At 44.9% G+C, this 23,480-nt stretch overlaps 1 protein-coding gene across 4 annotated transcripts in view; it reads right to left on the bottom strand.

Annotated features, from left to right (window-relative positions):
* SLC8A3 (solute carrier family 8 member A3) overlaps positions 1–23,480 on the bottom strand; it is a 123,196-nt gene that overhangs the window by 10,428 nt on the left and 89,288 nt on the right. For 3 of the 4 annotated variants that reach the window (XM_084892697.1, XM_084892698.1, XM_084892699.1), the window contains one exon: positions 3,700–3,803. In XM_084892697.1, coding sequence (XP_084748823.1) covers positions 3,700–3,803 — 104 coding nt within the window. Of the gene's footprint in view, positions 1–3,699; positions 3,804–6,231; positions 6,339–23,480 lie in introns of all 4 variants that reach the window. The other variant, XM_084892696.1, reaches the window with a different exon arrangement.

Genomic DNA, 23,480 nt, shown 5'->3' with positions numbered 1-23,480 from the left:
AGATAGATAGATAGATAGATAGATAGATAGTTCATTCTGTTCTTCTTATAAATCTGCATGAAAGAGCCCCTCCTGGGCCCCATTTCAAGTGGAGACCGGAGATCCAAACACCTGGTAGGTCAGACAAGGGACAACTCCTATTAAAGATTCTTGCTGCCCTCTTTTTCAGTCTGACATGCATCCCAACACCAGGATCATCCCTAGCACAGCCAGATGGCTTGCAGTCAGCTGCAATTCCATCATTCTCTGCTCATTCTCTACATGAATCTGAGACCTACCACCTAGCAGTTAAAGATGGGTCAGTGAGTTCCATTTCTTCCAGCTTTGAGTGGCACCATACCCTCCAGGTGTTGCTCCTGCTGTTGCTGCTGAGAGATGCTGAAGCTAAACTTTTATCTATATTGATTCCTGGGGTCAGGTGAGAGTCCTTTATCCCCCTGCTCAGATACCCCAGGGGCAAGCAGGAAACAACACAGCTCTGTGAGTAACTGGAAGCATCTGGGCAGCTTGTCATGGGGAACCCGTGAGTGTAGTAAGAGGAGGCACAAACAGGCCCTATTTGGGGGGTGTGGGAGTGCTTTCTCTTCCCAACTCAGACTTTCCATGTCCAGGCCCAGGCCCAACAGCCTTGACTGTGCTACTCAGCATTGCTCTCAGAAGTCCATTCTAGACCCCAATACTTACTCTATACCAAGACAACGATGTTTCCTAGTCATCCTCCCTTTTCTCATCCCCCAGCTTGTCCAAAACTTTAAACCTCGCCTCTGAAATCTGGTCTGTTTTCCAAGAATACAATCTCCTATTTCAAATCCAGTCCTTTACTTTTCTTTTTTGAGAATGCAATTATCATTTTGACCATTCAGAGACTACGCTACTCAGAATGCCTAAGACTCTTCCATGCAGCAGTGATAATGAAAAGCAATCTCCACTGTACTACTTCTCACTCCAAGAACAGCAGGGAATTCTAGAAATCAGGATGGATTTTCATTTGATTCTGAGTCTATATACTCAAGCGTTATGACCTTTCACTTTATGGTCTGATGCTAAAATATGGAAAGAACTGAAGAAACCAAAAATTAACCCATAGACCAGTGGTCGGCAAACCTGAAATGTGGCTCTTCCACAAAATACCACAGCCTGGGCGAGTCTATTTTGAAAAAGTGGCATTAGAAGAAGTTTAAAAAATTTGGCTCTCAAAAGAAATTTTAATCGTTGTACTGTTGATATTTGGCTCTGTTGACTAGTGAGTTTGCCTACCACTGCCATAGACAATAGAACAGGAAGCTAGGAAAGGGACATCTTTTCTATTGGCACCTTTCATCTTGGCATCTTGGTCATTGGGAAGAACTGGGGTATATCACACGGATAGCTAGATGAAATTTTTGTACCTATGCTCAACAACTCCACCCCCCCTCCCCACATCTCCCCCCCCCCCCCCAGGTCTAGGCTCCACCAGGGATTTACTGACATCTCCTTGGACAGAGAATCTAGTGCAACACAAAGGGGTTCTCAGACATAGGGAATCCACAGGTGTTTGTGTTTGACCATCTCTCTCTCCTGCTGTTGGTAGGAATTTGTTGGGGAGGCAGAAAAGAAGAGCCCCTTTACTGGTGAAATAAAGTTATGGACAGATTTCCAACCTATTTGTCTTGTCCAGAGCCACTGCCTTCTTTCCAGCTACTCTGGAAAGATATGGTCCTTTTGCTGCTTTCATTTACACCTAAGTTCTTGGGACTTGAAAACTAATTAAGCTAGTAATTGCTGCATCCAGCCAGTCATGAGGATGTAGAGTAAATGCACAAGGGAGGTGGGAATGATGTAGGGCAGGTATTGAGGCAATTTCTGAGAATATTCTCAGTGGCAGAATTTGGAGGGTTGGCAGGAATACAATCTGGGAAGCAATGGAGCCAGAGGTTTTTTTGTTTTTGTTTTTTGTTTTTCTTTCTTTCTTCCAGCACTCTTTGGCAGTCATGATCATGGCAGCATCTTATTGAGTGGCCAAGGAGAGAATGAGTAATAGAAGATGGAGCAGGCTTCTGCTTCTAGAATACCAGATGGGTCCAAACCAGTATGGGCATAGAAGTGATCCAGTCTGCAGAGGGAGTCCACAGGAGACAATGAGAACTGATCAAGCCTATGGGTCTGAAAAGAAGACCTGTCAGTGAAATATAGTTCTTTGGAAGTTTAGTTGCCAAATCACTTAGATCTGTCCTTGGATGAAAGGATTTATGATACAAATACGAAGAAGCTGCAGAACCATCACACTTTCTGACAAACAGGTGGGTCTGTTCAATCTTCCACAAAACTCCCAGCAGCATATGTCTCTTGGAGGGAAGTGAGAATGTCCTCCTCTTGGTATTTCCCAAGGGTACTCTTACCCATTCCCATACATATTTGTCCCAACACTTTCCAAGTAGTGGCTTCCAATCATTTTCTTCAAGGGAAGAAATCTTTCCTTACCTCTACCGTGGCTGCAACATAACCAATCCCTTAGGAATGGAACCCTGGCAGGTGTTCCAAGAGGCAGCATGTCCAGAAGGAAGGAGATGAGGCCACTTCTCTGGTGTGGGATCCGGGTTATCTTGGGAGCTGAGTGATATGCTCATTTGCAGATATGAAGCAAAGGCAGCCTTCTGTGAACCATTCAACACCGGTTTCTCAAGAATCAGCACCAGCTTCACCATTTAGAGTCCCTTCTCCAATTGGAAAAGTCAATACTCTGGGCCTGCTCATTATCAGTCCTTCTCCAGGGCTAAGGAGACTTCCTTCCCTTTGCAGACTCTCAATTTTCTGCTTTAAATATTGTCTTATCCTAAAGTAGCTTGAATCAAGTACCCTACCTTGCACTAGGAACAGAGGTAGAATGGGATGGGGTGGAATGCCAAGGAGAGGAAGAATAGCTCAGGATTGCAGATTACAACCTCAGAAGCCAGTTCTCTCTCTCAGAGAGTTCTCAGAAGCTGTGGCCTCTGACAAATGGCATACCTTTTTATGCCACTGTCTACCCAACTGTGAAATAGCCGGATAAAACACTTACCTCCATGAAGGGCAGAGGGGCCTATGGGACACTCTGCAAGTGAAAAACCTGCCAAGCATTCAACGGAGGTTGGGGAACGCAGCAGAAAACGGTCAAAGCATCATTGCAACATGGGCCCCAGACCCCCATCAGACCCTCCCCCATTCAATCCAGGCTAGAGAGTGAGGGGTGGGAGGGGAAGAAGGCAGGGAAGGGGCACCAGCATGCATTGCATCACATTCCTTTATTTTTTTCTTCTCCTCCCCACCCACCAAGGAATCCCCACATTTACAGGTTATTGTGTGTGTGAGGGGGGGGGGGGGCAGGGGGCTGCAGGGGAGAGTGCAGAGGACAGTGGTAATCAAATCATTGGAGCACAAGGCGGAAGTAACTCATGAGGGTAATGAGGAGCCGAGGCTGCAGTGTTGCCCAAAAGGTGGTAAAGGAGGACTTGGAAATAAACTTAGGCTGAGAAGGCAGAGATGATACCGAAACAGGGTGAGAGCGAGAATACAGGAGGGAAAAGAATAAAAAAAAGTATGTTGGTCAAAAGGAGGAAGGAGGAAAAGGGAGAAAAAACAGGGAGAAAAAATATAGTTGCTTTTTTCGTTGTTGCTTTTCAGTTTGTTTAAAATTTTTTTCTTTTTGTTGTCTTATTTTTTTTTTTTTAAAGAATCTCACACCTGATATTCCACGTTCCATCCTTTTCGGTTCACCAAGGGCAATGAAGAAATTCTCTTGCCTTTCGTATTCCTCCTCATCTATTATTTTAACCCTTATGGTTTTCCTGTAGGGACAACAAGAGAGAGAGTGTGTGTCGAATGGGTCGGCAAATTGGTTGGTCACTTGGATCACAGCCTTTAAAATCATCTCCCATCACTCTTGGCATGCAGCCCAGTCCCGCCATGGTGGCTTTGATAAGACTAAGGTGGATTGGATTGTTCTGATATTTTAAAAAATGGTCTTAGATTTTTTTGTCTTCTTGGTCATAGTTGTCCTTATGGATGAGAGGAAAAGAGAGCCAGGAGGCAAAGAGGGCAAAAAGATGAAAGGGATCCAGAAGGAAGTGGTAAGGGGGAAAGGGCTGATGGTGGGGAGGAGTCATCTCAGATCCTGCTGATGGTTAGTAGCAAGTGAGTTGGGCAACACATTCCATTGGGTGTCACATGGTAACAGTGGCATTTCTTTGGGCAGCAGGTAAACTACTGGTCCACTGGGTCTGACCCAGGCCCCATCTACTACAGGAAATATGTCAACAGTACCTAGCCAGGGACTTATTTCCATTCCTTGTGTATATACCCATTTCTTATGTGAGCCTCATAAAGAAAATTTCTTAAGGAAAGTATAAGGAAGGGAAATGAGAGAGAGAGAGAGAGAGAGAGAGAGAGAGAGAGAGAGAGGAGAGAAAGCAAGGAGGGTGAAATCCTATGATCTCATTCTTTATCTCACAGGGCTTCCATGGTGGAAACTAACATAAGATGTTTTAGTACTATCTGATATAGGACTCCTTTACTATTTATACCTGATGAAGTCCTGGGAAAGTGTGGAGAAAATTATGTAAATCATCACATTTTATATCCCAAGGATCCAAGGGACAAGGTGACGGGGGTCTCTGTTCATTTCTGGGCATCTCAACAGTACACTGTGTCCTTTAAAAACAAGTCATCAGAGAATCAAAGTTTTCTTGAAAATAGCTCTCCCCTGAAGACTGGCATGAGACTGGCACGGGCCCATCATCATGTAGTTGCTGTGTGCGTTTGGATCTCCCTGTGTGACTCCTCCATGGAACCAAGTGGAGTTGGTAGGTCTCAACAGTGAGTCATGCTTTTTTTTTTTTCTTTCTTTTTTTTTTTTCTTCTCTCTCTCTCTCTGGACTTAAATGCTTACCAAAGGGCAAAGAAGTGCTAAATAAATAATAGCCTAAGTGCCTCTGAGGCTCCTCCTCCATTTTAAAGGCAGGCTCAACTTTGCTTTGTATGAAAAAGTAGGCTGATCGGAGTTGGTTTGTTAGGCACAGGACTTGCTGATGTGTGTGTGTGTGTGTGTGTGTGTGTGTGTTGTGAGTCACTTTTTGGTCACCTTTCTAGCACTCTTTTGGACACCTTGCTTACTGGAAAAGACAAAACTCACTGATCGTCAAGAAGCATTTTCTGGGAACTTCTCCCTAGGCCCCAGACCCTCGGCTGTCTACGAGATGTGAGCCCAGCCTGCTGTCCCACTGCAGGGACTCGACTGTGTGATGGGAGCGGGCTGCTGTATGACCATGGGAATGGCCTGAAGGGATATGATTGACAGTTCTGCCAGGGAAGGTGTATTGCTGCAAATACTAGCAGCTCCCCCAGCACAGTGTTATCTTTCCAGAAGAGAATTTTCGGGCTTCCCTCTTAGAGGCCTGGAGTGTATGGGTCATTTAAGTTGGAGGCAAAAGCTCCATCTACTCTTTGACTTCTTGGTGAAGCTTCCACTCAGGACAGAATCCTCTTTCCCACTCCTGTAACTCTCTGCCTCTTTATCTAGATGCTCCTCATAGGGAGAGCAGAGAACTACCAATAGGTCTTTGACCTAGACCTGGAACTCAAACTTGTGCTTTCAGCTCTATCAAGGTCAGGGAGAGAAACACACCTTGATAGCAGGGGATGTAGCAGAGAAGATGGCTCCCGAGGCCTGCACTGGGGAATGGGAAGAACCACAAACAGAATCTAAATCTAAATACAGTGATTCTCAATGCCCAGGGACTATAAGCTCAGCCCTGAGAATAAGTGCCCCATGGAAATTTGTGCTGAGAGCCTGGGTGAATTTTCAAGGGCTGCTGTCCTGCCTGGCGCTGTGCTATCTGGTCTTTTTCTTTCCTGTATATTAAGCTGTTTAGGAGAATTAGGGAGCTTCATACACATACTCTCAGGGCTGTGGCTCTCTCCCTCTCTATCTCTCTCTCTCAGTTTTTCCAATATCCATTTACCCATCTTACAAAAATTACCACTGGCTCTTGAGCATCCCTCTTACAGATACCATGTGACAGGCTGGCAGATGTTAGGAACAGCTGGGAGCAAAGAGAGAAGAGGGAGAGAGAAAAAAAGAGAACAAGAAAGGAAACAAGGGGAAGGGAACCAGAGAGGTAAAAGAAAAGGGCAGAGGAGACAAACAGATTGGAGGAAGAAAGAAACAAAAGAGGAGAGAAGAATGTTAACGTTAGTGTGGAGGACAGGGTACTACACCTTTCTGAAAACTCATATCCACCATGCGGGGGCCCATCATCTCAATGAAGTAATTCTTGTTTTTCTGATACGCCTCACCATCAATTACCTTGATGGGAAATGTTTTGCTGTGGATGGAAAAAATAAGTAACATAAGCAAGGAGTAGAGTGGGGAGGGAGGGCAAGCCAGGCAGAAGAAGAAACAGGAAGAGAAGGAAACAGTGAAAAAGTCCAGAAAGGTCAAAGTTTGCCCCAACACCACAGGGCATAAAGGACAGGGGCTGCCCCAATCCCCTCCCGGCTTCACTGGACCCCTCTTGGGCTTCTTGTGGCTTCAGGATATGACCAGATATGAAGGCTGGAAAGTTCACAGGCTTTACAGTCAAAGGTTCTGGGTTCTGGTCCTAGAATTGCTATGTGACCTTGGACAAATACTTTAACCGGTACACAAGCAGGTTGAATAATGCTTACACATCCCAGGGCAGTTCAAGAGCCATGAAATACTACACATATAATGGCTTAGGCATTTAGGTCCTCCCACAATGCTTGCTGCCTTATCCAGGTGATGTGGATCTGAAAGCTTTATTTTATAGTAAAAGGGGAGGGGGAGTTGGCCGGTGGGAGTCTTGCGGGAAAATAGCAGGACTTCTCCCTTTCTCTGGGCAGTGACTGTCACAGGGAGCCCAGGAGGCTCCATTCGGTTGAGTTGCACATCTTGGGAATCCACAATGGGCCTCAGAAGCTACCGAGGCTCGCTCTCTCCAAATGAGCTTTGCAGCCCCAGGGAAACATGGACCAGGTCACATTAACTCCAGCGTACTCTGAATTGTGATGAGCTTATAAACCCTACGGTGATATTGTGACTAGCACAATCATATTGGTTTTTATATTAAAAGGTGTTATTTTGCTAATTTAAACATTGAAAAATATAAACCAATTTTAGTAACCCTGTTTCATTTTTGGTTTTTGTATTTTTTTTTTTTTTCTATATTACTAGGAGCTTTGAAAAACAAAGACAGACCTGGGCCAGGCCTCTTCCAACCTTTGCTTAATGATAGGGATATTTCAGGACTGGACCTGAGTCAAGCTGTTTAGGCCTGGCCCCGGGGGTGTGAGATATTGCTGGATGCTGAATCTCCCTCAGCCATAGGAAGGATGGGGTCACGCAGAAACCCTGTCAGCTGCCTGTGGGCATGCCCTCTTTCAGACTTAGAGACCTGGCTTTTGTTGGGGAGACTAAGGCCTTCAGATCCTCCTGTTATTTTTTGTTATGAAGTAGGAATATCTTTACATTCTGACGACCTCTCTGCTCTTTTTCAAATCACCCTGAGAGCTGGGTGTCTACAGAGCTTCCTTTGTCCACACTGTCAATCCCACAGAAGCAGATGTGAGTTCATGGCTCCTGAAGTGGATGTAACAACAGTTACTAATTCACCCTGGCCCCCAGTGCCCAATGCTTCAAAAACAAAGACTTCATCACCTCCTTACTTGCTAGAAAGCACCCACCCCTGGCTACAGACACACCTGGCTAGCCACCATTGGAAGGTGAATGTTCAACCTCCAAAAGGCCACAACACTTTGCCTTTCCTTCCTCTGGCATTGGGAGTGGAGACTGACGCCTGGGGTCTCATCCAACCCCCACCGCTCATTAGCTGATAACATTGGGCAATTCGCCAAACCTCTCCAAGTCTCATTTGTAAAGTGGAGTACTAGAACCTACCTATAGTGCTCTTAAATGAGATCATGCATGGGAAGTGCTTGACGGTGCATGTTTCCCTAGAAAGTGTTTAATAACTAGCAACCCTGGTTACTAAGAGCAGCATGACCTAGTTGGTGGTTTGAGAGTAATATATAAGGGGATCTTATCATTTCCAGCCATTAAGTCAAAAAATAAGGGAAAATCAATAAATAAGACTGTTGACCCAAGATATGGTACAGGCTGGAAATAGAAATTAGGTTAAGAAAGAACTGGCTAAAGCAGTATGCTAGATCCCAAATGGGTTGAGGGGCTTGGAACGTGAAGGGTGGTAGGATGGAGAGCAACTCTCATAATCTCCCAAAATCTGGTCCTATGCCCTTGTCCTCAACAAGCTCTGGGCTAGACAGATCACATGTTATAAAACATAACCTGACTTGTGCTTCTTATGGCTTTCAGTGACCAGATAAACAGAATACAAGAAGCCACAAACAACTTTGTAGAAGATAGGGAAATGAGGACAGACATTAGGTAGTGGCAAGAGGAATTTGGGTTAGCTAGCTGGAACCACTTGTTGGAGGGTGTTATGCGTGGAGGAGGTGGGTGTGAGATGCCCTCATGAGATCATTCTTAGGGAAGGCACCACATCTGTTTGAACATAAGGTGTCACCTTGCCTGAAGCCTAGAGAAATCCCTTGCAGCTCTTGAAAACTGAGAAAGTTCTCAGTTCTGCTCAAGCCACAAATGAGGCCCAAGAATATTTAAATTCCATTGGAGTCACCAGCCAGGTCTTGAGTTCTCTTTCTAAACTTATTCTTCCCCATTTCCATCAATGGCACCATCATCTATCAAATTGCTCAAGAACCAAACCTGGAATCACCCTTAATTCTTTCCTTTCCCTCTTCCCCTACCCCCTCCTTCTTCCAACCCTAATTTATTAATTGCCACAATCATTCCCTCCACTATCAAGACCTGCATCAAAACACCATTACTTCTCCCTTGGACTTTGCATTAGCCTCCTAAGAGATTTTTTGGCTCCTGCCTTTGCCCTCTATTTGTAAATCCTTCCCTGTATAACAACAAAGATTAGCTATTAAAAATGCAATCCAAAACCATAATTAGATAAATACAAAATCCTAGGACCTTGTATGATACAGGTGCTGTTGATCTCTCTGACTTCATTCATAACATTCTCCCCTTGGCCTTTCTGTTCCTTAAATCAAGACCTTTCCCACTTAGGGCATCATCTTTGCTGTTCTCCTGGTCTGGGTCTATGCTTATCTTCAACCTTTGAGTCTCCACATATACATCATCTCCTCGGAGAGGCCTTCCATGGCCACATTATCTCCTTGGATTTTTTTCCTCCCCTCTCCATCATGGGTCATTTTCCACCATGGTCCCTCTGCTCAGTCCCTCCAGTGCACTAATCACAGCTGAAGTTAGCTAGTTAGTTTATAAACTTACTTGTTTATAGTCTCTCTGTCCACACTAGACTGTGAGTGCCATGAGGATGGGAAACTTGTCTCAAATTTGCCTCTGTAGTCCTAGTACCTGGCATAGAGGAGCCCTCCCTCAACAATGACTTGCTGAGTGACTAACTGTGAATTTCTAACACACTTGAGGCTTCATGAAATTGATCTACTTTGTCCCTAATATAACTCATTAGGGACAAAAAAAAAATTAAAAGCTATGATGATGGAATGTCTAAGGATTCTCAGGGAAACCAAGAGGCCAGAATCCCAATGCTATTGAACTATACTCTTAGTTTATTAGCCTGCTAATTGGTTCAGTCCATGGGAGAGCTCTCTAACAGCAAGCCAGGATCTAACTTAAGGGTTTAGGCTAAGGGTTTTGGACCCTAAGTCTCTCCTATTCCCAATTGCTCTTTCGGTCCCTGTGGTACTTACTAAATGGTCATGGAGTCAGTTTATCCAGAGCAGCTGTTTCTTGAGGCAGGAATGCTTCTGAGGCTCCAGGGACTGCCCCTGCCTCGCTCTGAGCCATCTGCTGCAGGAGGTGTGAAAAAGCTTGCCGCATTCCCAGCTAAGACCTGGCTGTGCTGCTAGGGAGATGCTCCTAGGAGATCTCCCACCAACAGCCCAGAAGGGATTAGAGAACACATTGCTGAGCTTCCTGGCTGCCCCTCAGAAGATTCCGTTGCACTGAAGACATCCAATTCCAAATCAGGCCTCTCTGTGCTCAGGGTACTACAACCACTGAGTTCCTCTGGGGTGGAAGAGGGAGGGAGTCGTATTTACTTGTTGAATGACTTCTACAGGGATGTAAGCTAATACATGCATTTACATTATATTCAGCACCATGAGAACTTTCTTGTTTCATGCTTATTTAAACTGGGAAATATATCCATTATTCCTTCCCCTTTAAAAAAGATGAGACAGCCCCGCCGGCCTGGCTCAGTGTTTGAGTGCTGACATATGAACCAGGAGGTCATGGTTTGATTCCCAGCCCAAGTTTCGAGCTCAATCCCCAGTGTGGGGCATACAGGGGACAGCTGATCAATGATTCTTTCTCATCATTTATGTTTCTATCTCCCTCTCTAAAATCTATAAAAATGTATTTTTTTAAAAATCAAAAGACAAGACAATGATGCTCAGGGAAGTTAAGCAACTTGCCCATAGTAACAGAGCTGGTAAGCAACAGAGCTGGGATTTTAGTATATGTCTCCTATTACTCCTATAAGCTAATTTCCTACAAGCAAATGGGTAAATTCTAGGTACTACCCCCAAGCTGTGGCCGCAGTGAGGGACCACAGCATTCTCCCATTTAAATTCAGGCAGCACAGGCAGATAATAAGTGAGTGTGCCTCTGCACTGTGGTGTGAGTAGGTGGCTTCCTAACCCTTTGGCCCTCCCTTGCTAGAAATAATCTCTAAATAATCTCTGACTCTGGTGACCTCGTCCCTCCTGATTCCTCTGAAGAGTCTCTTCACCAGATCAAGAAGGGCTCCTTTTCATCATTTCTAAATTTACACTGGCTGCTCCTTGACCCGGGGCTATAGAAGAGAGCTGATGGCAGAGCTTTTAGCCTTTCCACAGGAGTCTTCAGAAGCCTCACATTTCTGTGTTGGGTTCTTTTTTTAGTCTTTATCTTCCTGGTTGGGAATCAGCAGCTCCCATCTCTTCTCTGGCAGGTTTTTGGCTCTGAACCAGGACAAAAAGCCCCTCCCACTTCCAACAGTTTTCTGTCAGCCCACCACTGCCACCCTCTTCACCCCACCAAGGTCTGGGGAAAGGCTCCTTGTCCCATGAGGAGGCTTAGGATGCTCCCACTTACTTTCCCTTGTAGATAGGGTCCCCCAAAACAGTGCTTCTCAAACTCTGGGGTGCTTATGTATCCCCTGGGGAATCTTGTTAAATGAAGATTCTGGTTCAGAAGGTCTGGGTGGGGCCTGAGATTCTGCATTTCTCACAAACTTTTTGGAGAAGTCTAACTCTTAAAAATGTAGGTGAAAGGAGGCAGCTGCTGGCTGTTGCTGGTTGGGAAAAGGTGGGGGGGGGGCTAGAATCAGCATGTAGCACATCAACCAAAAGCTTGAGTCATTAGGTCCATTCTGGCACTACGTCTTGAGAAGGACACTGAAATATACCCAGAATAGGGTGACTAAGATGATGAAGGGCCTAAAAACCACTTTTTAAAATAATTTATTAAAATGTATATAGTGCTCGCTTTGTGCCAGGCACTGTTCTATTCACTTATATTAATTTCATCCTCACAACAAATCTGTGAGATAGGAACATGCCAGGCAAGATATAATACTATTGTCTCCATTTACACATTATCACATTTTATCTTCACCAACACGGTACTGTTTTTGTTTTTTGTTTTTTGTTTTTTTAATCTCCATCTTACAGATGAAGAACCAGAGGCCCAGAAAAGTTAAGAGACTTGCCTAAAGCCAGAGCTAAATAAGTGGCAGAACTGGGGTTCAAATTTCAGACAGAGTGGCTCTAAAGATTGTATTTCTAACTGACATGTGGATCCAGAGCAGAGATTCTCCAGGGGGCGATGACAGTCCCTCCAAGCAGTTGTCACCAGTGCTGCTTCGGAAAGACTGGGGCCCCTGGCAGGAAGGCAGGCACTACCTCTACCACACAGCATCACACCAGGGAGGCGAGCCTGCTTAGAGGAGAGTGATTGTCCCACTCCTGGTGGCATTGAAAAGTAAAACGGTAAACATGCATCCAGGGGCCATAGAAAGGACCCTGCATGCTACCTGAGATCAAGTAGATGACCTATGAAGATCTACACCCAGTGGTCTACTGGTAAACCAGCCATTCAAGGGTGGGAGGAGGAATCTTGATTTGGGCTGTGCGCCTTCCACAGTATAAATTACTCCCACCATAGTCAATTTTAAGCTACTAATAGTTTTAATTACCAGCTTGCAAAATTCCTAAACATGTAACAATCAGCTCTTGTGAACTGGTGGGAGCCACTTGCAATATACGACTGACAAAGTCAGATTCTACCAAAATGTGTGAGAGAGGTTAGGAAGAGGAAAGGCAGTTCTGATTGATTTACACATTATTTGACCACATGCTAGCGTTTGCTCAAAGTGGGTCACTATCTGATAAAGTACGATATTAATGTGCTTATTCAAGCAAGCCTTTGGGGACAAAAAAGGTTCAAAGGTTTGGCTTTTGAACGCAGGTGGGTGAGGAAGCTGTGCTAGGTTGACTTTCTAAAATGTCTCACTAACAATGCTCTGCCCGAATCCCTGGAACCTGTGATTATGGTGAGATGTCACTCCCATCATGTTATCTGACACAGTTGTTATATGCCACAGCCAACCTTTAAATAGGGAGTTCATCCAGGTAGGCCTGATCTAGTCACATGGAAAGCAGAGATCTTTCTCAGGCTGCAGAGGAAGGGGAATCCAGAGGGATTCCTGCATCTCTTCCAAACATGAGAAGGATTCAATACGCTATTTCTGATTTGAAGATGGAGGGTGTCATACAGCAAGGAACAGGGCCCTTCAGACCTCAAGCCACAAGAAATAGGATTCTGCCAATAACCTCAATGAACTCAGAAGCAGACACTTCCTCAGAGCTTGATAAGAGCCTGGCCAGCCAACACCTTGATTCTAGCCTTGAGCAGAAACCCAGACACACTATACCTGGACTTGTGAGCTGTAGAACCGAGACATAATAAGTGGGTATTGTGCTCTGTCTCTAAGTTTATGAAAATTTGTTACACAGCAATAGCCAACTAATATGGGAGGCTTGTGTGCTTTATGGACAGAGCCATATGATCTCTTGGAACTGTCTTGCAGTATCTATTTGGTAATCAGAATAGTTGGGCCTGATGGCAGGGCCACTGCTAGGCTCTATAGCACATTCATGCAAGGTTGAGAAAAGATACAACCTGGATATATACCGCTCATATACCTCCCAGGTGCCTTCCTCTGGCTTGATAGCAGCATGGTAGAGTGCAGGGCTTGGCACAGAGAACGCTGGCTCAATGTCAGCCTCCACTCAGGGGCCTTTATGCCGTGCACAGCTGGCACAACTGCAGGCAGCAGACCTGCTTGGCAGACTCGCCTGATTCACTGTTCACCTACATGAACCCACAGAAATATGGGACAGGCTAAGGAGAGAGATGAATTTCATTGAAGAACTTCCTACAACCGGTGGGTGGGAGGATGAGCAGGCAGAGAGGTACAAAGTAGGAGGGAAGGGTGTATGAATGTGTATGAACCATGCTGCTTACAACTTCTCCATACCTATGACTAGTTGGGCTGATCAAAGAAACCCCACAAAGCTTTGGTTTCTCCGAGGCAAAATGTAAGAACATTTTGTCTCCACTGACAAATAAGATCTGTAGACGCATACACCCAGGTGTTTGAAGACTTGACACTGACACTATCCATCCTGGAATGTCTGGCTCATCACCAGGTAGCATAGCTGGTGATCCACCCCTGGCTTTCCTGAAGACCCCCTTTCCCAGTGCCTGTAGAGCACCTTACATTTGGCTAAAGGGAAAGGGCATCTGATGCCAGTAGAGGCAAAGTGGTGGCAAAACCCCAAAAGGGCCACTCTGTTTCTCAAAGGTCCCTGCAAAGTGAGGGGACTTTCAATGTTTTTTAAAAAGGCAGTCTTCTCAAGTAGGCACCTTCCTTTTTGAAGCTGCCTTGAAGGGCAGCTCTATCGGGTAGAAAAGATTTTATTTTATTTTTAAAAAAAATATATTTTATTGATTTTGTTCAGAGAGGAAGGGAGAGAGATAGAGAGTTAGAAACATTGATGAGAGAGAGAGTCATCAATCAGCTGCCTCTTGCACACATCCTACTGGGGATATGCCCGCAACCAAGGTACATGCCCTTGACCGGAATCGAAACCGGGTCCCTTCAGTCCCCAAGCCGATGCTCTATCCATTGAGCCAAACCGGTTTCGGCAAGATTTTAACTCACAAATTTTTATCCTCTCCACCTTTTCATAGAGGATAAAGACTAAACTCTTCATCCAAGGAATTGGAAGTTCTCTGTAATGTCCATCCATCCATCCATCCATCCACCCACCCACCCACACACCCATTTATTTATCTGAAGCATATTCCTGTTATCATGAAATGTATAATCTAGTGGTGTGAACATGTATACAAAGCACCCCTTTTGCACCTCCCCTTAGTTTGCTTATGCGGAATTTCCATGGGGTAGTGAGTAATACTAAGCTCTAGGAAATTTAGTACCTTCATGGAGGAAATCAACTTACTAACACTGTCCAGGCAGCTCAAATTGGTCTCGTATTGAGAATACCACAAACCTCAAGGAGGCTCCTAAGCTTTACTGTTGCTTATGGCCACATGCAAAGATAAGTGTGTGTGTGTGTGTGTGTGTGTGTGTGTGAACGCGCTTTGCTAGTACAAGAGTCCTCTCATCTCTTTAGGCCACAATAGATCACTCTTACTCTTTGCTGCCCTATGGTGGGGAGTGCTTTATGCTCCTGAATGGATGAGTATACATGTGATCAAGACATATACTAATTTAATGCAATATTTTTAAATGTAACTATTTAAAAAAAAAAAACCTGCAAGAAATCCAGGATGAACAAGATGTCAAAATTTTACATAAAGACAGGACCCGAGCCTGCACTCACATGACTCATCTCACCCTAATCCCCATCCACTCTCATGTCACTGTGCCTGTGGTGTAAGGAGAGGACATGGGACTGAAAGGCAAAGGCCCAGAGCTTGAGTTCTGCTGCTGCTTCTACTCTGCTGCCTTCTCCAGGCCCTTCCCACTCTGAGCCCAGACAGGGACAAGAGGCCTTATTTCTTTCTTAGGATTTTTATGAGTAACAATATAAACAAAAAACCACAACCCTTGTTTTTGGAAACCACAAATCTTAATCAGCTGTGTGTCTGAATGTATATGTATATGTGAGTGTGTGTATGTGTCTGTGTGTATGTATATGTGCAATAGCCACCCCATCTGGCTCCTGCTTCCATTTATTTAGCCCTGTTACTCCTTCAACATTCCTCCTTCAACAGTCAAAATGCTTTTAATATTTTTAAAGAAAATAAAAACATATCACTCCCCCACTGACTGCAGAACCTGACTTACGACTTAACGTGATTATCCTGATAGACATACTGTGTCAGAGCTTGCTAATGCCCTGATTCTGTTCTTACACATATTCTTCAGAGCACAGTCATTGGGCTACTCTCACACAAAGGCCACTTCAGCCGCTCCCCTCTGTTCCCAGACAAATCTAAACTCCTTTGGCCTCCAAAACATGCATAAAGGGAGTCACCTTGGCTAGAACCTGGTTGCTGTCACCTCGGATATTCATTCATGCCATCAGTTAAGTGGTGACTGATGCCATAAAAATAATTATCCAATAATGATTCATAACAATTAGTGCTGTGGATGAAAAAAAAGGGGCCACATGCTATCCTGACAAGCTCAGGGAAGACCTGCATTGCAGCCTTGCAAACTCAGAGACCTCAAGAAACAGCAAAGGATGGTCTGAAATGAAAACTTTAACTAAAAGTGGTGTCAAGACCCTGACAAGGGTAATCATGGGGAATCATGTCCTAAGCCAGTATCTTCCCTGACAAAGGTCAATCTTCACCTTAATTGAGCATGTCTTTTTGCATATAAGATAACATATCTCTGAAATGTCAGGGTAACTTGTAACTTCCCCTTTTCCAGACCCTTCAGGGCACAACCGAATGGTGTCGGGGCCCTGGGACAGAGACCATAATTTCCTTCATTATTATTAGTATCATGTTAATTATTGACTGTTAACTATCTTGCACCCACCTAAGTTAAAGAAATATGTGTCTATCATTTTACTTTTTATCCAATTCCAGAGGTTTCCCAGCTTTGCTTCCTCCTGCCACCCTAATCTATCACCAATGGAGTTCTTGTAACCCACGTAAGTCTCTTTCTTTAATTGTAATGTATAAAACAAGGCGAAAAACTGCCATTCTCTGGAGCATTATCCCAATCCATTGAGATTCTGCTTCCCGGCAATTGTCGACAGTTTTGCTCAAATAAACTCACAAAAATTCTTTACAGGACTGACTGTTTTTAAATGAACAGTGGTTACGAGTATGGCCTTGGGTGGGGCTATCTGGATTCAGTACTTAAAGAGTTTTAGGACATTTTACAAATTCCTTAATCTCTATTGTAGGAAATGGACCTCTGTGATACTTCTGGAGCACCAGTAGGCTTTTGATGGAATTTGCTGAATTCCTCCAGGGCAAAAAGAATGTAGGGAGGAGGGGAGAGGAACAAAGAACTGTACACCTGGGCCAGCATCATGATGGAAACCCTGTTTGCCTCAGTTAGACAGGGGAAGTGGAGGCAGCTGGGCCTCTGACCAATTTTTTTAAATGGCCCATCTGGAGAGATCAAGACCTCCTCAACGGATGAGAAAACAGGTGACCGATAGTACTCAGCCAATGGGGAACCAGAGGAGGGACTAAATAAATAGGCTATGTTCCCTGCTCCAGGTGTACCTGTACAATGGGATGTAAACCTGCTCTCAAAGAGTGTATTCAGCTTCTGTGTTATTTACACAGATGAGCATTTTCTCACATCTTTGAGCTTCAATTTCCTGCAAAAATTAAACCTATCTCATAGGGTTTTGAGTGGACTAAATGAGACAATGCAAGTAAACCTCCTAGTATAGTAACCAGAATAGAATGAGCAGTCATACACAGAAAGACAAATACCATATGATCTCACTTATATGTAGGGGGAAAAAATCATAGATACAGAGAACAGATGGATGGTTGTCAAAGGCAAGTGCAAAATGAATGAAGGAGGTCAAAAGGCACAAACTTCCAAGTAAGTCCTGGGATGTAATGTACAGCATGGCGACTACAGTTAATAATGCTGTATTGCATAGTTGGAAGTTTGCTAAGAGAGTAAGTCTTAAAAGTTCTCATCACAAGAAAAAAATTGCAGTTACTTGTGGTGATGAATCTTAACTAGACTTATTGTGCTGATCACTTCACAATATATACACATATCAAATCATTGTTGGATACCTAAAACTACAATAATGTTACAAGTCAACAATATCTCAATAAAATATATAAACATTAAAAATATAAGCAGTCATACTGTCGTACCTCAGAGGGAAGGTGGGGGAGGATATGTGGATGGGAAGAGATCAACCAAAGAACTTAAATGCATATGTCCATAACCCATGGACACAGACAATAGGGTGGTGAAGGCCTGAGGTAGTGAGGTGGGGAGGGGCTAAAAGAGGTCCATGGGATACGGGAGAAGATATATGTAATACTTCCAACAATAAAGATTTAAAAATAAAAAAATAAAGATAATTGCTGGTACAAGTAAAAATAAAAATAAGCAGTCATAAATGTTACTTAACTTGATATTAGTCTGTTGTTTAAGTTATAACTGAAGCAACCAATAAAAGGGTTATTCTCTTCAGAATAGGTTCAAAAGAGGGTGAGATAGTTGGGAGTTTGACAAGTGCTAGTTTGGAACCAGGCAGGGAAATTCCTGAACTCTGTGCTCTGGACTGAGGAAGAATTACAGACAAAGGGATGGGCCTGGAGAGGAAGGTGTGCATTTCCTCAACGTCATTCCTCACGTTCCTACCCCTGCACATGGACCTTGGCTTGCCTTTAGGAAGTCTGTTTGGAAATGAGGATTATCTTTCTCCTGCACCTGCTGCCCCAATGTTAGCTGCATGCTTTTCAGAAGGTAACCTTCCCTACCATCCTATACTGCTCTTTGTTCTCTCCTGGGGTGGGAGCCCAGGGGTGTGTGTGTGGGGGGGGGGGGGGGGGGGTTTGGTGGTGGTGTGTGCAGAGACAACTTATTTGCATATTTTCATCCCATTGGTTAGAGAAGGGCCTACTGGGGTCCTGTCTGATCTTCAGGGGAGATTATGTGTGGAAGGACCAACAGTATGGATTGGTCCTACAAAAGGCTCCTCAACCTTGGAGGAGGAGTTCTCACTAGAGGTCAAGTGTGTGGGCACAGCATTTGAATTCACTTCCTTCTAGCCTGATCCTGGCTGCTCTTGTTGACAGATAAACCCCATTCACATGCTTCCCCCCCCCGCCCCCCCCACACACACACACAGATGTAAGAATCTAGTTCTGCAGGCCCAATCAGTGGCAATTTCTTAAGCTCCTTCCCCACCCGGCCCTCACCTCACCACTTCTCCTGAGCTATGACTTCCTAACTAGATGAGGTGGTGACAGGAATGTTCCTCTTACAGAACACATCCGCCCTTCCTCCAGTTGCCACCTCTCAACCCCGGTTCAGGGCCAAAATGTTTGCAGTCAATATTCATTGCAAGAGAGACTTCAGCATATTCTTCTTCTCACGGTGGAAATAAAACGAGCTTCGGAAAGTCTGGGTTCACAGAGAGGCAGTGGCCGGCTGACGGGAGCCTGCCCCAATGCCCCTGAACCCTCAGGTAGAAACAGGTTTGCTTACACTGCACCTCTGTGGGCTGCTGCCTTTCCAATGGCATTCCAGGCATGCAGTGGTTAGGCGTAGCGTTCCACCTGAAATGGAAGGCGGTGGCGTCCCAGGATGATAACAGAAAACATAACGACGGTGACAGTAATATAATACCTTTAAAATTCTACATCTGCCTGGAGGCCCTTTAATCAAGGATTTCTAAGCACATCCCCCAGATCTTTCCCATTCATCTGCACCACATCCCCGGGAAAGAGCTGGCAGGGAGGGAGGTAGCAGCGCACTACAAATAGAGCACCGTATCATTATCTTTCATGCGAACACTATGTATTTAGACAGCATTTCTCTAAAGAGCTAAAGGGCTCCACACACATTATATTATCTAATTCTAGCTCATTCATACAGCATCCCCCATATTTGCTGCCTTGCAGGTACTTTGGAAAAGCCTTGGATCCACACAAGCTCACAGCTGTAATGCCTACTCCTCTCCGCCCATTCCTGATTGACTCACAAGCACTTCCCAGTGCTGCCCCTGCTGACCTTAAGGAGCCAAGACCACAGCACGACTCACCTCCTCTACATAGCACATGCTCGCTTTTATGCCAGTGACACCAAGGGCTATAGGGAAAAGCCATATACAATTTCTGTTGAACCGCACTTGGGTTTAGTTGGCTGGGTTGTGAAAGCTCCGTCTCTGTAGCTCTCAGATGGACTTCCTGGTTATGGTGAAGACACAAGGCAGGCTTTCGGTTTGCAGGGTGCTTTGATCACACTGGCCCAAGACCCACACTGAGCTTCTAACATAATCTCTCCATTCACCTTGAAAGTGCACATTACCCTGAAACCTGATCGAGTGGGCTTTTTCATGTGTAAGAGCTCCTGTATTTCCCTTCTGCTGACACCGTCAGGGAGCTGATGTTCTGTTCTGTATTTACAGTACTTCTCACAGTTGTAAAGAATCAATCAAGTGTGTAATTATTTCCTTATTTGTCTTTCCCATTGCCCTAGTCTCTACAAGGACTGGAGCTGTATTTGCTCTCATTGTCTTCATATCTCCAGACTGAAGCATGTGTCCGATGCTTAAAAATACGTGTTGAATAAATAAATGAGGGAATGAGGGACGGTATAAATCACAGTGAGCATTCTCTAGTTTAGTTTCTAATCACGCCCTTTTTGCATTGGCTTAAGTCCCATTTGAGGGCATCATAAGGGCCTCCACTCCCACTGCACATCATCATGTGGTCTCACCAGCCGCCCCCTTCATTCTCCAAGCCCTGGGGGAGCACACAGTGGTTTCTTAAGTAGAAGTCATATATTTGCCTTCCCCTCCCCATCTGCATCCCATTAGGCCTCGTCTCTTCCAATAATTTAATGGAGGTCTGGCCTCAGCTTATTCGTTTGACCTTCTCAAAAACCCAGCATCCCCTCAACAAACCTTCTTGCCTACACTACAAAGCTGAATGAGACAGTGTTTCCCCACTTTCTTCCTGGGAACAAGCCTAGTTTGAGCATCTTCCAAACTCCAGCGTTGCGATGCCATTCGCATAACATTTTGTGGTAGAAAAACACAAACTTTGGGGTCCCAGAGATGTGAGTTAAAAGTCTGAGCCTGTTGCTTACATACAAGCCATATGACCTTCACCAAGTTCCTAGCCTCTTTGAGCTTTGATGTCTTCAGCAGTAACTTGGAGAAGGTAGAATCCATTGGGTGGTGTGAGCTAAATGAGAAGACAGGGGCAGCAGGCTCAGTAAATGACTGTGCCCATCCTACCCCTCTATCCTTGACCCTTCCTTGACTCACCCTCCCCTTGGCTGCCACTCATCCTTTGGATGCTCCTAGCTGTCACCCCCTACGTTTTAGACTACATGCTGAAAGTGTTGAGACTCAGACTATATTTAGATGTCTTCGCTCTTTTATTTTTTATACCACTGTGTCGCTATGGTGATGGGGGGAGGGAGCAGGGGAAGGACAGTCTGAAAGGAAGAATGGAGCTCAGCCATGAAGATCAGTGGGTCTGGCCGGGGACCGTTCCTAGTGAGCTGATGCTCTCTGAGGACCCTTGTCTGTGCATTCCATCAGGCCAAGAGAAAGGAGGAGGCACTGCCTCGTAAAAGCTCTCAAGAAAAAAGGAGCTAAAGGGCCTGACTGCGGAAAGCTGCTCGCGCCTCTGGCCCAGCCACATCCTTGGCTCTGGGAGCCTTCCGCAGGTGGTTTCTCTAGCGATAGTCAGAGGACAGCAAACGGGGCTGGATGGAGGAATGACATCGCAATGCTGAAGATTGGAAGATGCTCAAACTAGATTTGTTATCAGGAAGAAAGTGGGGAAACACTGTCACATTCAGCTCTGGGTAGTTTGGGGGCAAAACAACAGGGTCCAGCGGACCAATGTCATCATGGATTCAGTCCCTGGGGGAACCCAAGTTTCATAAGGGCAGAGAGGAAGAGAAGGCTCCTTCATTCATGTGCAACACTCCACACACTCACTGGATTTTAATGTGGGCATGGCAGATTCAAGGCTGATGATAAAAACCTGCACTGTAAAGCCCAGTGTTCCTAAAGTGTTACTCAGACATCATTTCACTGGATTCTCAAAACATCGTGGTGAAGTAGATTACCTTTTCAGGAGGAGATGGCCCAAGAGAGGCTGGGGACTTGCCCAAGGTCACACAGCTGGTAAAGAGCAGAGCAGAGGTTTGAACCCAGGCTACCTGGATTCCAAATCCAATGCCCTTTGCAGTATTCCGATGGCTGGCAAAACCAACTTTTAGAGCCACAGAAAATGTGTGTGAAGAAGGCAGCCTATAGAGAAGTGTGACCAAGCCCAAGCAACTGGGCAACACTGGCCAAGGCACTCCCTGCTGTTTTGATTGTTGACAACAACACGGTCATTAATCACCGAATCTGTTTTAATTAAATGATCCTGAATAAGACCGTATCATCCTGGCTATTTCCCAAGGCAGACGTGGTGTCCCCACATGATTGGGCATCTTCTCTGTTTCACACAGTTTCCTGTCCTGTGGCCTAAGAAAGGCTGGAAAGTGGCTTTTGCAGCATAGTCTCTTGTTAGAGCAGCTTCAATGCTTGTTGCTGTCCACCTTCTGGGGCTTGAGAATAGGAATCCCGGGGGTAAGTGATTATCTTATCTTTTTACCCTGCTGGTCATTATTCAGCCAAGCTTCACACATTTCTGCCTTTTCAATTTTTCCTCACACTCTGTCTAGTCAAGTTTCTAAAGAAGGGAACTTGTCACAAAAGCCATCAGACAGAACACTTAGCATTTTCCTCACACACACGCACTTTCAAAGTACTTTTCCACCTCTCTCCGGTGTTCAGTCTCTAGAGGGGATGTGGTTTCTGGGAGGATGGCATTTAAGAGAAAGGAACATGGAACATTTTCCAGAATTGCCTGATGGGGACTCAGAAAATAGTCACTGAGGAAGAAGAGAAATGGAATTTGAGAAGAAATTAGGGACCTGCCTGAGGGGTAAAACAACAACAAACCAACCTGGATTGTAGGTCTGAAGAGTCCTAGGTCTCCGAATTTCCATAATTTTGTTTCCCAGGTGGCACTTGAAGATTTTGAGAGACAAAAAGCAGGGGAGGAAGAAGATGCTTATGTGTTGTTTATAAAGTGGATGGTGAAAGGGGAGATCTGGCTGGACAAACCATATAGTAGGGGAGAGATGGGTAATGAGTGCTTCCTGGACTTCAGTTCAATTACATTTATAAACCATTATTGAGCCTCTATGGACAAAGCATGTGATAGGTGTTAGGGAATGAAGTAGTCACTAAGTGAATAAGACATTTTACCCCAAAGAGCCTGGCATGACACACATGACAGATGTTGGGGAACAGTGAGCTAGAAGCCCTCATTGCCAAACTCATAGCTTACAGATCTGTCTGTAACTCTCTTGAGTTCTAGTTTTGGGAAGGGGAGAAGACTGATGTCCCATTTTTCCATGCACATCAAGATGAACACACACAACACACACACACACACACACACACACACACACACACACACAAACACAGTACTACTACTAATAATATTGAGACACATGCAAGACATTATCATTTTCCCTTTCCTTCCACACATCCTCCCTGGACCTGTGTGCTGTTGACAGGAAGGAGAAATGCTGACCTGACTCCTCCTAGACAGTTTGTATTGAGGATTATTTAGTGTGATGCCTCTAGGGCCCTTCTCTCGCCTTTAACCTACTCACCTCCCCACCTGCATACCTGCATTGGCCCACATTGACTGAACCTCTACAATATGCCCAGCACTGTGTTTGGCACTTAGTAAATGTCAGGCATTTAAATGGCATAGATGCCATACATAATAAGATGCTATGCTACACAGAGATAAAGAGTTTCCCTCCTCTTCAAGATTTCACAGCCCAACGGGGAGGGCGAACATGTAAGCAGATGTTTATACTGAAAACTCAGGGTGACTTCTGTAACTGGGAAGGACCTCGGGCCTTTGAAGTTCCTGTATGTCCTAAACCACTTATCGTTTCAAAATAATGATGACAGCTAATACTTACATCTCATTTAATATGTTCCAGGCACTGTTTTAAGAGCTTTACATGTGCCGAAATCGGTTTGGCTCAGCGGTAGAGCGTCAGTCTGCGGACTGAAAGGTC

Source organism: Pipistrellus hanaki (genome assembly GCF_964339955.1).
Source record: "Pipistrellus hanaki genome assembly, chromosome: 1".
Taxonomy (NCBI): Eukaryota; Metazoa; Chordata; class Mammalia; order Chiroptera; family Vespertilionidae; genus Pipistrellus; species Pipistrellus hanaki.
This window is presented reverse-complemented; position numbering and strand designations above follow the sequence as displayed.